This window comes from Bufo bufo, chromosome 1 (genome assembly GCF_905171765.1).
Source record: "Bufo bufo chromosome 1, aBufBuf1.1, whole genome shotgun sequence".
NCBI lineage: Eukaryota > Metazoa > Chordata > Amphibia > Anura > Bufonidae > Bufo > Bufo bufo.
This window is the reverse complement of record NC_053389.1, coordinates 590,811,887-590,828,596: the sequence shown is the minus strand read 5'-3', so window position 1 is coordinate 590,828,596 and position 16,710 is coordinate 590,811,887. Positions and strand designations below refer to the sequence as shown.

Sequence of the window (16,710 nt, the reverse complement as noted above, 5' to 3'; positions counted from 1 at the left end):
GGCACAATGTGGGCATAACTACTGTGAGGGGGCACAATGTGGGCATAACTACTGTGAGGGGGGCACAATGTGGGCATAACTACTGTGAAGGGGGAACATCTGGCCATAACTACTCTGAAGGGGGCACATGTGATGCTGTGAAGGGGGCATATCTGGGCATAATGACTGTGAGGGGCATTGCTACTGTGAAGGAGGCACAATGTGGACATAACTATTGTGAAGGGGGCACATCTGGCATAACTATTGTGAAGGGGGCACATCTGGGCATGACTTTTTTTTATTTTTTTTTGTTAAACCATGAGATAATCCAGAAATTCTGAGCCTGGTGCTCTTGTCCAACATGGCACTGCCTTACAATATGGAATACCGAGGCAGAAGAGGTTCAGCGCAGCAGATTGTACAGCCATTATACCACTAGAAGCAGACAGGAGTGAATGCATCACTGGACTGCGGGAACTGGTTACCCCAGTATCGCCCTCAGCCCCCTAGCAGCCAGGCGGGAACTCGAGAACCAACAGCGGGGTGACCACAGCGTCCCTGTCGCCTAGCAACCACTGCGAACTGTCACTGGCCGCGGAAGACACGCCCCTCTGCACAGTAACTTCTCCTCTAATTAGCTCGCTTTCATCTTTTCGCCAATCACTGGAGCGGTTGTTGGAGGGCGGCCCGGCTGAGCGGCAGACAGGCGGCCGTGTCTCTCGGGTAGCTGTGCACTTCTGTTTGAAAAAAGAGCATCATGTCTGCGAGGAGGAATATTGGCGACCCGGAGGTGAGAGCGGAGAGCCTGCGTGGATGTCTGAGGAGGACACCCGCTGCTCCTCCGGGCACTTTGTGCTGGCATATGCAGGTCCTTTACACCCATGGACGGCTTTTGTGTGATTTCACTGCAAATGCATCCAGCAGTCTCTAACCCACGGCTGTCCTGCTGTTGTAAAACTACAACTCCCAGTATGTCCTGTGCGGGTATGGTAGTGGTTGTAGTTTTCACCATCTGGAAGCATGTAGGCTCTAATGATTGAGTGACTGTGTAATTAGGGTATGGGCACCTAGTTAGCAGATTTGCTCCCCCCCCCCCCCCATTGCAAGTGAACCTGCATAATTGACGTGCTCCAAATCTGAAATCTGTGGAACAGGTTAATGTTGCAGATTTTTTAATTTTTTTAATTTTTTTAATTTTTTTTGCAGTGTGGATGAGATTGCTTAAAGGGGTTGTCCAGGTTTTTTCTACTGATGACCTATCCTCAGGATAGGTCCTCAATATCCGATCGACACCCAGCACCCCTGCCGAATAGGTGTATGAGGAGACGGCGTGCGCAGGTGGGAAAGGGGAGGAAACCTTGGGATCTTAGCGGAGGAGCACACAGCGGGGAATGACGGCGGGCTTGGGCACTTTAAAAAGTAAAGCCCACCCAGCTGAGCCATTTTGCAGATGAATAAGGCGTTCTGCAGACGACTGTACCTATTCTGTAAAATGCAGATGAGATCCATGTGCATCCCGCAATTTTTGCGGGCTCCACTGTAAAATAAAAGCCCATTCTTGTCTGCAAAATGGACAAGCATAGGAAGGGTTCAGTAATTTGCCGCACAGATGCGCTCTGCACACGGCTGTCTTTTTTTTGATGGTCATTGCGGGTACTTTTACTACTAGTGAAAAGGGCATGACAGGTTCCCTTTAAGGGCTGTTTCACATGACCGAGTCCATTGCGGGAATCCCGCTCCGGGAGTGAGCGCAATGCTCCATTCTGGACTTGCAGGAGCGCATGGCATTATACTGATTTATAATGCTGTGTGCCTCTGGATGGCCTTACTTCTACAGAATCAGGCTACATTCACACGAACGTTGTGTTTCGTGGATCCGCAAAACATGGATACTGGATACGTTCCGTACTTTGCGGACCGCACATGCCACGGCTATCATAGAAAAGGCCTACTCTTGTCCGCAAATGCGGACAAGAATAGGATATGTTCTATTTTTTTCTTTGTGGGGCCGCGGCACGGAGCAACATGTGCTGTCCACATGTTTTGCGTCCCCATAGAAATGAATAGGTCCGCACCCGTTCTGCAAAATTGCAGAACGGATGCAGACTCATTCATACGGTAGTGTGAATGTAGCCTCATAGTGACATAAATCTGTCAGTATGATCCTGTAAAAATAAGGTCAGGCAGAGGCGCACAGCATTATAAATCTGTATAAAGCCATGAGTTCCTGCAAGTCCAGAACAAAGGATCACGCTCCTACACGGAGCACGATTCCCGCAATGGCCTCGCTGGTGTGAAACAGCCCTTAAAGGGTCACTGAGATTTCAAAAAAACTTTTGATATGTCTTAACGGGGTTGTCCAACTTCATATAGTTTTTTTTTAAATGGTTTAAGTGGGACCTGTCGATGGAGGCATACTTATTTGCTTCCTGACACTCGGGTCCGCTGTCTTCACTGTGCCTCGGTCCTTGTATGTGAACTTCTGGCATGGGTAGGGTCATGTGCACCTCTGCAGGCAATGACTAACCAGAGCAGTGATATATCCCCAAGTGGCACCTCAATGCTGGGTCACATTCTGCTTGGGGACACGCACTTCTGCCACCAGGGATTAGCTGCAGTGGCGCATGGGACCCCATCCATGCTGGAAGTGTACATACAGGGACTGAAGCGCGGTGAAGACAGTGGTGGACCCACAGATTCAGTACTGAGCGTCGGGGAGCTGGTAAGTATGCTTTCTTTGACAGGTCCCGCTGGGTGGGAGAAGGAGGGGTATGGGGGAAAAAAAAAACTGGCTTATGAACGCAAACGTATTTTTTTTTTTTTGTCTCTGTATGTTCTTTTTTTTTTTTTTTTTTTTTTTTTTTTCCCCATTCATTTCAGTGGGGCAGCATAAAAACCAGAAATGACTCCTTGTGCATTCCGTATCTGTATGTCTGCAAGTCTGTTCCATAAAAAAATGGCTCTCTGTTGAGGATGGAGGTTTATCTCTCCCTTTTCTCCAGGGTTAGGCTACTTTCACACTTGCGTTTTTCTTTTCCGGCATAGTGTTCTGTCCTAGGGGCTCAATACCGGAAAAGAACTGATCAGTATTATCCTAATGCATTCTGAATGCATTCAGTCCCTTACGTTTTTTGGACGGAGAAAATACCACAGCATGCTGCAGTTTTATCTCCGGCCAAAAATACTGATCACTTGCCTGAATGACGGATCTGGCATTAATTTACATTGAAGTGTATTAGTGCAGGATCCATATCCATACATAATGTAATTAATCATTTTGGTTCAGTAGATACTGCAAAAAACATACTTTTATAATATGCAAATTACCTGTCTACCAGCAAGTAGGGCGGCTACTTGCTGGTAGCAGCCGCATCCTCCTTTCATAAAGACGCCCCCTCCTCATGTTGATTGACATAGCCAGCGGACGCGCTCGTTCTCTGCTGGCCCTGTCTGCATTCAAAATCTGGCGCCGTACCTGTCTTGAGTCGGCGCAGGCGCACTGAGGGGAGGACGCTCGCTCGGCCGCTCCTTCCTCAGTGCGCCTGCGCCGGGTGTAGATGTGACGTCACCGGCGCATTGAGGATGGAGCGGCCGGGCGAGCGTCCTCCCCTCAGTGCGCCTGCGCCGACTCAAGACGGGTATGCCGCCCGCGCCAGATTTTGAATGCAGACAGGGCCAGTCAGAGGATGAGCGCATTCGCTGGCCCTGTCAATCAACATGAGGAGGGGGAGTCATTATGAAAGGAGGATGCGGCTGCTACCAGCAAGTAGCCGCCCTACTTGCTGGTAGACAGGTAATTTGCATATGATAAAAGTACGTTTTTAGCAGAATCTACTGAACCAAAATGATGAATTACATTATGTATGGATAAATCGCAGTATAGGGATTATAAGTAGCCAAAAAAAAAAAGAGTTTAGTGGGGTGACAGAAGCCCTTTAAACATGCTTTTTTATGCACTAAGAACAAAAACGTCTTTTTGGTTAAAGCGCACGGTTTCACAGAATTTTGTTATAAGTTTAATAAGAATACGTTTTCTATTACATAGTAACATAGTACAAAAGGCCGAAAAAAGACATTTGTCCATCCAGTTCGGCCTGTTATCCTGCAAGTTGATCCAGAGGAAGGCCAAAAAAAAAACCTGTGAGGTAGAAGCCAATTTTTCTCACTTTAGGGCAGTGATGGCGAACCTTTTAGAGACCGAGTGCCCAAACTGCAACCCAAAACCTAATTATTTATCACAAAGTGCCAACACAGCAATACCCTGAATACTACAGTCCAGTATAGTATATCTTCCATGTACTTTAATTTTTAGCTATAATAGCCTGCCTGCATTCAGTGCGCTGCCTGTGCTGTTCAAAGTGCGTCCTGCGCTGAATGAATTGCAGGAAAAGTCTAAGGCATATTGGTACACCATAGACTTTTTCCAGGGTGCGGGTGCCCACAGAGAGGGCTCTGAGTGCCGCCTCTGGCACCCGTGCCATAGGTTCGCCATCACTGCTTTAGGGGAATAAAAATTCCTTCCTGACTCCAATCAGGTAATCAGAATAACTCCCTGGATCAACTCTCTAGTAGCTATAGCCTGTAATATTATTACGCTCCAGAAACACATCCAGGCCCCTCTTGAATTCCTTTATTGTACTCACCATCACCACCTCCTCAGGCAGAGAGTTCCATAGTCTCACTGCTCTTACCGTAAAGAATCCTTTTCTATGTTTGTGTACAAACCTTCTTTCCTCCAGACGCAGAGGATGTCCCCTCGTCACAGTCACAGTCCTGGGGATAAGTAGATGATGGGAGAGATCTCTGTACTGACCCAATATACACTGCTCAAAAAAATAAAGGGAACACAAAAATAACACATCCTAGATCTGAATTAATTAAATATTTTTCTGAAATACTTTCTTCTTTACATAGTTGAATGTGCTGACAACAAAATCACACAAATTAAAAAATGGAAATCAAATTTTTTAACCCATGGAGGTCTGGATTTGGAGTCACACTCAAAATTAAAGTGGAAAAACACACTACAGGCTGATCCAACTTTGATGTAATGTCTTTAAAACAAGTCAAAATGAGGCTCAGTAGTGTGTGTGGCCTCCACGTGCCTGTATGACCTCCCTACAACGCCTGTGCATGCTCCTGATGAGGTGGCGGACGGTCTCCTGAGGGATCTCCTCCCAGACCTGGACTTAAGCATCTGCCAACTCCTGGACAGTCTGCGGTGCAACGTGACGTTGGTGGATAGAGCGAGACATGATGTCCCAGATGTGCTCAATTGGATTCAGGTCTGGGGAACGGGTGGGCCAGTCCATAGCATCAATGCCTTAGTCTTGCAGGAACTGCTGACACACTCCAGCCACATGAGGTCTAGCATTGTCTTGCATTAGGAGGAACCCAGGGCCAACCGCACCAGCATATGGTCTCACAAGGGGTCTGAGGATCTCATCTCGGTACCTAATGGCAGTCAGGCTACCTCTGGCGAGCACATGGAGGGCTGTGCAGCTGTCACTACCAGAGCTTTGGGACGTTCTCACAGCTCTGTTTCTCCACCCCTGTGATGATGTCACTACTAGAGCTGGGAGGAGTTCTCACTGCTCTGTTTACTTTTGGTTTCCTTCCTCCCAGCTGTTCCTCATGCGTTTGATTTCCCTCTCTTTATATCACCCCTCCTCCTATTGTAGGGCGTGGATTATAGTTCTCATTTCAGTTGTAGCTCTTGCTTTAGTATCTTCACTTGTAGCTATCAGTTCACTGGACCTGTGTTCTGCTGCAGCAAGCACTCCGGATATTGCCAGCTGTCCTTGGATCCGTCTTCTCTGCGGCTGCAACACCTTCAGCTAAGTGTACAGACATTGTTGTGTTCCTGATTATTTTCTGACTGGATCTGAGGTGGCCACGGTTCCCTCCATATACTGAGTAGGGCACCGGTGGCCGTGCCCCTTCCACTATTGTAGGGGTTACAGTGGTCATCAGTCTTAGGCACGTGGGCATGCCTCGTTCCGCCATTTGGATCCGGGCATGTGCTGTAGCAGCATAGGGAGAGCTTTGAGGGTCGGACAGGGGTCACCCTTTATCCTCCCTAGTTTGGGTCCGGTCAGTAGCTCTTTTACTGTGTATACTATTGTTGCTCACATACAGCCGTGACATTATAATCCACCAAAACCGTCCTTTTTTTACATGGATCCGCTTTCTGGCCTGGTTGACCGCATGCAGGGTCTTTCTTTGGAAGTAGCGGATCTCCGTCAATCTATGACTCAGCTTCAAGCATTAGGCTCTGCTCCGGCTCATGGAGTCTGTTGCGAGCCAAAGGTCTCACTTCCGGAAACGTTCTCCGGGGGCAGTGAGAATTTTGTTCGCTTCAGAGAGGCATGCAAACTCCATTTTTGCTTGTGTCCCCACTCCTCTGGTAATCAGGAGCAGAGGGTGAGGATTGTCATCTCCCTGCTCAGGGGTAATGCTCAGACTTGGGCTTTTTCGCTGCCATCAGGGGATCCCTCCCTTCGATCCGTGGAAAGATTTTTTGTGGCCCTGGGGCAGATTTATGATGACCCGGATCGTGTTGCTCTGGCCGAATCTAACTTACGTGTTTTATGCCAGAACAAATTGTCTGCGGAGCTTTATTGTTCTGAATTTCGGAGATGGGCAGCTGATTCGGGTTGGAATGATGCTGCACTCCGGAGTCAGTTCTGTCATGGTCTCTCAGAGAGATTGAAAGATGCGTTTGCTTTCCATGAGAGACCAACGTCCTTAGAGTCTGCCATATCATTGGCGGTACGCCTTGACAGGCGTCTAAGAGAAAGAAACGAGACCTCTGTCCAGCCATTGTCAGTCTAGGGGCAGTGGTGCGGACTCATTCAGTGTGCAGGGGCCTCATCTTGTCTCGCTCCCCTCTGAGGAGGAGCCCATGCAGCTAGGTCGACTTGCCCCTGATAAAAAAGGATTTAGTCCTCAGAGTATGGTGTGTTTTTGTTGTGGGGGCATAGGTCATTTGGCAAATGTTTGTCCGTCTAGGAGATTCTTGAACTGTACTTAGAGCGATAATAAGAGAAAAACCTCAAAAGGTAAATCGTCAAGTTCTGCTTCATCTGCTACTTTGGGCAAAGTTGATGTAGGAATTGATGCTTTTCCTCTGACCTGCAGTTCCCGTTTTCTCCTGTCTGCCAGGGTGGCGCTAGAGAGCAAAGTCATTTCTTGTGAGATTTTTGTCGATAGTGGAGCGGCCGTCAATCTTATTGACACTCAATTTGTAGCCATGCATGGTTTTCAGGTTTGCACATTAGAAAAGGATATACCTGTTTTTGCTATTGACTCTGCTCCACTCTCACAGAGATCTCTGAAGGGCATTGTTCACAATATCCGGCTAGCTGTAGGTGACACTCATGTGGAGGATATATCTTGTTTTGTCCTTAACGGATTGCCTTCTCCCCTAGTTTTGGGGTTACCCTGGCTCACTAGACATAACCCCACTATTGATTGGCAAGGAAGGCACATAAATGAGTGGAGTGACTTTTGTAGAGAGAATTGTCTCACAGCGACTTTTGCAGAGGTGTCTACTAAAACTGTGCCATCATTTCTCTCTGATTTCTCGGACGTGTTTTCCGAGAGCGGTGTTCAGGAGCTACCTCCTCACCGGGAGTTTGACTGTCCCATTAACCTCATTCCCGGCGCCAAGCTGCCAAAAGCACGCCTCTACAATCTCTCACAACCGGAAAGAATCGCAATGCGAACTTTATATCTCCGAGAGTCTCGAGAAGGGGCATATTCGTCCCTCAAAGTCACCTGTGGCCGCGGGTTTTTTTTTTTGTTAAAAAAAAAAGATGGCTCTGTGAGACCTTTCCTAGATTTTAGGGAGCTGAACTGTATCACGATTCGCGATCCCTATCCCCTTCCTCTGATGCCGGACCTCTTCAACCAAATTGTTGGGGCCAAGGTGTTTTCCAAATTGGATTTGAGAGGCGCGTACAACCTGGTCAGGGTCAGAGAGGGGGATGAATGGAAAACTGCCTTTAATACCCCTAACGGGCATTTCGAGAATCTCGTTATGCCTTTCGGCCTGATGAATGCTCCGGCCGTCTTTCAGCATTTTGTTAATAGTATTTTCTACCATTTAATGGGGAAATTTGTATTGGTGTATCTTGATGATATTTAGATTTTTTTTCCCCTGATGTTCAGACCCATCAGGATCATCTTTTTCAGGTTCTGCAGATTCTGCGGGAAAATAAATTGTACGCCAAGCTGGAGAAATGTATTTTTATGGTATCGGAGATTCAATTTCTGGGTTTTCTCCTCTCTGCTTCTGGTTTTCGCATGGATCCGGAGAAGTTCCGTGCTGTACTTGAGTGGGAGCTTCCTGAGAATCAGAAGGCATTGATGCGCTTTCTGGGTTTTGCGAACTATTACAGAAAGTTCATTTTGAATTATTCCTCTGTTGTCAAACCCCTCACTGACATGACAAAAAAGGGGGCGGATTTTTCCTCTTGGTCGGAGGAGGCGCTTGCAGCCTTTTCTAAGATTAAAGAGAGTTTTGCGTCTGCTCCCGTCTTGGTGCATCCCGATGTTTCCTTACCTTTTTATTGTTGAGGTGGATGCTTCCGAGGTGGGTGTGGGTGCGGTTTTGTCCCAGGGCCCTTCTCCTGCCAAATGGCGACCCTGTGCCTTTTTCTCTAAAAAACTCTCCCCGGCAGAGAGAAACTATGATGTGGGAGATAGGGAGTTGTTGGCCATCAAGTTGGCTTTCGAGGAATGGCACCATTGGTTGGAGGGGGCCAGGCACCCTATCACCGTTTTTACCAACCATAAGAATCTGGCATACTTGGAGTCGGCCAGGCGTATGAATCCGAGACAGGCCAGATGGTCTCTGTTCTTCTCCAGATTCAATTTTGTTGTTACATTCCGACCTGGGATAAAAAATGTGAAGGCTGATGCTCTCTCTCGCTGTTTTCTGGGAGGAGGAAACTCTGAGGACCCGGGTCCCATTTTGGCGGAGGGGGTAGTTGTTTCTGCTTTATATTCCGATTTGGAGGCCGAGGTCCAGGCTGCCCAGACTGAGGCACCTGCCAGTTGTCCTTCTGGGAAGTTGTTCGTGCCTCCTGAGCTACGTCACAAACTCTTTTAAGGAGCATCATGATACGGTTCTTGCTGGTCACCCCTGGAGTAGAGCCACGGTAGATCTCATTGCTCGGAGATTTTGGTGGCCGGCTCTTCGTAAGTCGGTGGAGGGTTTTGTGGCTGCTTGTGAGACGTGCGCTCGCGCTAAGGTCCCTCGTTCACGGCCTTCAGGTTCCCTTCTCCCGTTACCCATACCTTCCCGTCCTTGGACACACCTGTCCATGGACTTTATCACGGATCTTCCTCGTTCCTCGGGGAAGTCGGTGATCCTGGTGGTGGTGGACCGTTTTAGCAAGATGGCTCATTTCGTACCTTTCCCTGGTTTATCCAATGCTAAAACATTGGCGCAAGCTTTTGTTGACCATATTGTTAAATTGCACGGCATTCCCTCTGATATTGTTTCCGATAGAGGCACGCAGTTTGTGTCCAGGTTCTGGAAGGCTTTCTGTTCTCGCCTGGGGGTTCGGCTGTCCTTCTCTTCTGCTTTTCACCCGCAGTCGAATGGTCAGACTGAGCGTCTCAATCAGAATCTGGAGACATATTTGCGCTGTTTTGTGGCAGAGAACCAGGAGGATTGGTGTTCATTTCTCACTCTTGCTGAGTTTGCTCTGAACAACCGTCGCCAGGAATCTTCTGATAAGTCACCATTCTTTGGTGCATATGGGTTCCATCCGCAGTTTGGGACATTCTCGGGAGGGGCTCTTTCTGGTTTACCTGAGGAGGAGAGATTTTCCTCGTCTTTGTCTACCATTTGGCAAAAGATTCAGAGTAATCTTAAAAAGATGAGTGAGAGGTATAGGCGTGTGGCTGATAAGAGACGTGTGCCTGGTCCGGACCTGCATGTGGGTGATCTGGTGTGGTTGTCTACAAGAAACATTAAACTGAAGGTTCCCTCCTGGAAATTGGGTCCCAAGTTTATTGGGCCTTATAAAATCTTGTCAGTCATCAATCCTGTTGCCTTCCGTCTTGATCTTCCACGGGTTTGGAAGATACATAATGTATTTCACAGATCTCTCTTAAAACCATATGTCCAGCCCACGGTACCCTCCTCTTTGCCTCCTCCTCCGATTTTGGTTGATGGCAATCTGGAGTTTGAGGTTTCCAGAATTGTGGACTCTCGCATTGTCCGCGGTTCTCTTCAGTACCTCGTTCATTGGAAGGGTTATGGTCCTGAGCAGAGGATGTGGGTTCCGGTGTCGGACATTAAAGCCACTCGCCTCATCAGGGCATTTCATAGGGCTCATCCTGAGAAGGTGGGTCCTGGGTGTCCGGAGTCCACCCGTAGAGGGGGGGGGGTACTGTCACTACCAGAGCTTTGGGATGTTCTCACAGCTCTGTTTCTCCACCCCTGTGATGATGTCACTACTAGAGCTGGGAGGAGTTCTCACTGCTCTGTTTACTTTTGGTTTCCTTCCTCCCAGCTGTTTCTCATGCGTTTGATTTCCCTCTCTTTATATCACCCCTCCTCCTATTGTAGGGCGTGGATTATAGTTCTCATTTCAGTTGTAGCTCTTGCTTTAGTATCTTCACTTGTAGCTATCAGTTCACTGGACCTGTGTTCTGCTGCAGCAAGCACTCTGGATATTGCCAGCTGTCCTTGGATCCGTCTTCTCTGCGGCTGCAACACCTTCAGCTAAGTGTACAGACATTGTTGTGTTCCTGATTATTTTCTGACTGGATCTGAGGTGGCCACGGTTCCCTCCATATACTGAGTAGGGGTTACTTCCACTATTGTAGGGGTTACAGTGGTCATCAGTCTTAGGCACGTGGGCATGCCTCGTTCCGCCATTTGGATCCGGGCATGTGCTGTAGCATCATAGGGAGAGCTTTGAGGGTCGGACAGGGGTCCGGTCAGTAGCTCTTTTACTGTGTATACTATTGTTGCTCACATACAGCCGTGACAGCAGCCCTTCAAAGAAATGCCACCCCACACCATTACTGACCCAATGCCAAACCGGTCATGCTGGAGGATGTTGCAGGCAGCAGAACATTCTCCACGGCGTCTCCAGATTCTGTCACGTCTGTCACATGTGCTCAGTGTGAACCTGCTTTCATCTGTGAAGAGCACAGGGCGCCAGTGGCGAATTTGCCAATATTGGTGTTCTCTGGCAAATGCCAAACGTCCTGCACGGTGTTGGGCTGTAAGCACAACCCCCACCTGTGGACGTCGGGCCCTCATATCACCCTCATGGAGTCTGTTTCTGACCGTTTGAGCAGACACATACACATTTGTGGCCTGCTGGAGGTCATTTTGCAGGGCTCTGGCAGTGCTCCTCCTGTTCCTCCTTGCACAAAGGCGGAGGTAGCGGTCCTGCTGCTGGGTTGTTGCCCTCCTACGGCCTCCTCCACGTCTCCTGATGTACTGGCCTGTCTCCTGGTAGCGCCTCCATGCTCTGGACACTACGCTGACAGACACAGCAAACCTTCTTGCCATAGCTCGCATTGATTTGCCATCCTGGATAAGCTGCACTACATGAGCCACTTGTGTGGGTTGTAGACTCCGTCTCATGCTACCACTAGAGTGAAAGCACCACCAGCATTCAAAAGTGACCAAAACATCAGCCAGGAAGCATAGGAATTGAGAAGTGGTCTGTGGTTACCACCTGCAGAGCCACTCCTTTATTGGGGGTGTCTTGCTAATTGCCTATAATTTCCACCTGTTGTCTATCCCATTTGCACAACAGCATGTGAAATTGATTGTCACTCAGTGTTGCTTCCTATGTGGACAGTTTGATTTCACAGAAGTGTGATTGACTTGGAGTTACATTGTGTTGTTTAAGTGTTTCCTTTATTTTTTTGAGCAGTGTATTTATACATAGTTATTAGATCTCCCCTCAGTCGTCTTTTTTCTAAAGTGAATAACCCTAATGTTGATGATCTTTCAGGGTACTGTAGTTGCCCCATTCCAGTTATTACTTTAGTTGCCCTCCTCTGGACCCTCTCCAGCTCTGCTATGTCTGCCTTGTTTACAGGAGCCCAGAACTGTACACAGTACTCCATGTGTGGTCTGACTAATCATTTGTAAAGTAGTAGGACTATGTTCTTATCACAAGCATCTATGCCCCTTTTGATGCAACCCATTATCTTATTGGCCTTGGCAGCAGCTGCCTGACACAGTTTTTTTTACTGCTTAGTTTGCTGTTTATTAAAATTCCTAGGTCCTTTTCCATGTCAGTGTTACCCAGTGTTTTACCATTTAGTATGTACGGGTGACTTGCACTATTCCTTCCCATGTGCATAACCTTACATTTGTCAGTGTTAAACCTCATCTGCCACTTCTCTGCCCAAGCCTCCAATCTATCCAGATCCCTCTGTAGCAGTATACTGTCCTCTTCAGTGTTAATTACTTTACACAGTTTAGTGTCATCTGCGAAAATTGATATTTTACTATGCAAGCCTTCTACAAGATTATTAATAAATATATTGAAGAGAATAGGGCCCAATACTGACCCCTGAGGTACCCCACTAGTGACAGTGACCCAATCTGAGTGTGTATCGTTAATAACCACCCTCTGTTTTCTATCCCTTTAGCCAGTTACTTACCCACATACAGACGTTTTCTCCCAGTCCGAGCATTCTCACAGATATACAGAAAAATTAGGGACAATTTAAGCACGATTGCTAAATTTAGGAGTGAAGCAAAATGGGAACAAGAGATAGGGATGAATAATACTATTAATTGGGAAATTATATATAAAAATGTTAAGAAATCCTCGCTGTCCAGTAATCGTAGGTTAATTCAGTTTAATATACTTCATCAATTGTACTATACCCCTATTATGTTATACAAGTATTGTACTACCTCTACGTATAGGTGTCAGAAATGTAATAGTGAGCAAGCGGACTTTTTGCATCTGATCTGGTCCTGTCCGGTAATTCAGTCTTTCTGGAGTAATATATAGTAGATATTTGTACAACCTATTAAACCAACAAACAACCTGTTGGAAAAATGCAGGACATCACATAAAACACCAAAAAACCCGTAGGGACACACACCTAATATGAAAACTTTATTAGGTAATAAATAATTACAACAATCATGAATAAAAAAGCATAGCAGCAATGCAGGTAGGCGCTGCGACAAGTAGCTCACCTGCTGATGAACAAGGTATGAGATCCCCACAACTTGTCTTGCTCAATACAAGATATCTCAAAAGAGCAATAGCAAAGGTATACCAGTGATCTCCGCTTCAAGGGGCGTGTAGAAGAAGAAGCGTAGCGAAACGTGCGTCGGGGTGCGCTTCCAGCTGACTAGAGGTTTGATCCCTGTATTGGACCATTACCTAGGTATTTCTACTGTCTTTATTTCCCCTTTAGCTGCCTGTTATTTATACATCCACAGATGGTTTTCCTTTACGTGACCCTATGTGGATGTTTACACATTAGGCATCTGGGTATATGGGGTAGTTTCCTGGGAGATCACTGGTATACCTTTGCTATTGCTCTTTTGAGATATCTTGTATTGAGCAAGACAAGTTGTGGGGATCTCATACCTTGTTCATCAGCAGGTGAGCTACTTGTCGCAGCGCCTACCTGCATTGCTGCTATGCCTTTTTATTCTTTTTTGATTCATGAGTTGTTGTAATTATTTATTACCTAATAAAGTTTTCATATTATATGTGTGTCCCTACGTTTTTTTTTTTCTTGCATTTTAATACAAACAAAAAAATTAAAACCTTTTGAGGGAAAAAAATGTTTTATAACCATATTCTGACCCCTATAACTTTTTTGTAGTTATGTGTACGGGGCTGTGTGAGGACTCATTTTTTGCAGAACTCTCTGCTCTTTTCAGTGATACCAATTTCAAGTGTGTGCGACTTTTTGATCACTTTTTATTAAAAAAATTATTGGGTAGTTGAAGTCACAAAAAATGTCAAATTGGCTGTTTTATATATTTTTTTCCCTGTTATGCTGTATGCCAATAATATTGTTATATTTTAATTGTATGGGCATTTTCGCACGCGGCGATACCCATGATGTTTATTTTTTTATTGGTTAAGTATTTTTATTTTAAGGAAAGGGGGATGATTTGAACTTTTTAGGTTTTTAATATTTGTAAACTTTTTTTTTTTTTTACTTTTTTTTTAAGTCACCTTGGGTGATAACTGGCAATCATTACATTGCCCATTGTGTTCATTGATGGCTATATAGTCATCATTGAACACTTCATTTGCACTATACCAATACAATGCTGCCACCTAGTATTGGTATATTCTTAATATAAGCTCCGAAGCCTGCTTGAGGCTTCGGGCTATTTCAGAGATGTAACAGGTTCCCTGATCTCAGCCGGGGAACGCTGTTGCGTAAGCGTGCTACTTCCGCTTCCAGACTGATCAGATGCCGTGGTCAGATTTGACCACGGCATCTGAAGGGGAAAATGTATGCGATCCGCCTTATGGCTGATCGCATACATGTGCCGCGGGTCTCTGCTATTTAAAATGGCAGAAACCCGGCAGCTATGGCACCAGCTGCAATTTTTTTGGGTCTTGGACAACCCCCTTTAAGGATGCATATAGCAGCTAGCTAGTCCTAATTCAGTGATAGACTGAGCGGGCATTTCAAAGCATTTCTTGCCTGCTGAAATGGGAACTGGGATTAGAGAATGGTGGGGTATTGGTTGAGGCGAGTACCACCAGTTTTTAAGCCACTCTGACCCCGCTGCCACCAATTTTTATTCTGCTGGAAAACCTCTTTAAAGGCTATGTACAATTCGGAGGCAATTTTTGTTTATGATTGCATTTTACTCATTTTTGGCAAAAAATCACTTTTTCAATTGGCCTTTATTAAAAAATATTGAGCCGTTTTGTCACAATGTTATTCTAGCTGTATGACTGGTACTTTCCCTTTGACAAGAGGTCATGAACACTTTTTTAAGCCACATGCTTATCAATAAGATAAGAACTGAGCTATGAGTGTTTATAATGTCAGAGATGAGAGATAAGGAGCCTGTCCTCTCCCCAACTGACGGAAAAGAGAGAAAATCCAAAAGGCTGCTACTGGAGCATCTCAGCTCTGTACAGAAAAAAGGGCTCAATAATTCCAATAAAGACCAATTGAAAAAATGATTTTAGCTCAAAACGAGTACAATACAATAATTAAAAGAAATGCCCCCAAAGGTGTACATAGTCTTTTAAATCTCCTTTACCCATATTACTCAGCAGTAACTGGTATTGGCTTTTAAATAGTATAAAATGTACACAAATATATAACCAGAAAACAGTACTTTCTGCATTGTAAGTTCATTGTAAATACTTTTATTTCAGATTCTGAAGAAAAGAATCCCTCAGAATCCAAAGTACCAGCATGTGAAAACAAGGCTTAATACAGGTCCGTGTACTCTACTAATATGGGGTTTGGAATTTAGGGTTTTATGTAAGATGACACCTTTTGGTTATAAAGTCTAGATCGGTGGCTTTTTGCCTTTTAAATAAAACATCAATCCCTTTAATTCCACAGTATGTGGTTGCCCAGTAAGGCTCCATTCAGACGTCCGTAAATGGGTCCGCATCCGTTCCGCAAAATGGCAACGCGTGCGGACCCACTCATTCTCAATGGGGCAGAACGGGATACGGAGAGCACACGATGTGCTCTCCGCATTTCCGGAGAGCAGCCCCGACCTTCCAGGACGCCGCTCCGCCAAAGAATAGGCAGTTCTATGGGGGGTGCCGGCCGGGTGTATTGCGGATCCGCAATACACCACGGACGTGTGAATGGACCCTAAATGACTTGAAGCAGTAAGGCTGGCTATACGCTCGGCTAGCTACCGCCCTACATCTTTACATAGACATGCACGTGAGACTGGGCAGTGTTCATGTGCCTTGAATGCCGAGAATGTTGTAAAGCTGGCCATACACCGGAGATGGCCAATCATCTAATGTGTATGGAGGCCTTTATTGGCAGCATGTCCAGGGAAATAAGGATCAGGTATGTGGGATCCTTTTGTTAGTGGGGAGAGTAGTCGGGCAGCAACTTTCTCCCCTCTGCCATTCAAAGCTGAGTACGCATATGTGTGGAGGGTTGACTACCAGCTCTTGCATGTGTATGGCCAGCATTAGACTCCTGGGAGAACAAAAAGATAAGGCATGTTAAAATCCAAATGCCAAAACCTTTTGTCAAGCTCTCCAAAATCTGCTATTGGAAGGCCACCATACCATTACCTGGCCAGTGGGTTCTGCCAACATTAATCTAAGATGTATGGCTAGCTTGAAGAGGTATATCAAGTTTTCCCATATCTTCAAGAACTTCCATATCGGTGGGGGGCTGTACTGCTGGTGCCCCCACTGATTACTAGAACGGGGTCCCTGTACCCCATATAGCCCCCCCCCCCCCCAAAAAAAAAAAATCGAAGGCAGCGCCTGTAGAGCATGCACTCTACCGCTCCATTTATTTCTATGGAGTGCCAGAGATATAGTACAGCACTCAGCTATCATATTGCAAGACTGACGTCAAAAAGCAACAAAAAGCTGACAGAGAATAAGAAATACATATGTGATAACTAATAACCTACGGAAATTACTGTATGTTGGTTGGGCAGAATGATCTTTTTTTGTGAACAGTCTTGGAGAGTAATTCTCAAGACCAAGAGATGAGCCAGACAGGGATGATGTTGTCAAAAATGTTAAT

The 16,710-nt window shown here is 46.1% G+C and overlaps 1 protein-coding gene across 1 annotated transcript in view; it reads left to right on the top strand.

Annotated features, from left to right (window-relative positions):
* Positions 1-653: 653 nt before the first annotated feature.
* Positions 654-16,710, top strand: part of CEP41 (centrosomal protein 41) — a 56,348-nt gene continuing 40,291 nt past the window's right edge. Inside the window, exons 1-2 of the mRNA XM_040413428.1 lie at positions 654-769; positions 15,351-15,414. Coding sequence (XP_040269362.1) covers positions 737-769; positions 15,351-15,414 — 97 coding nt within the window. The 5' untranslated portion in view covers positions 654-736. The remainder of the gene's footprint in view (positions 770-15,350; positions 15,415-16,710) is intronic.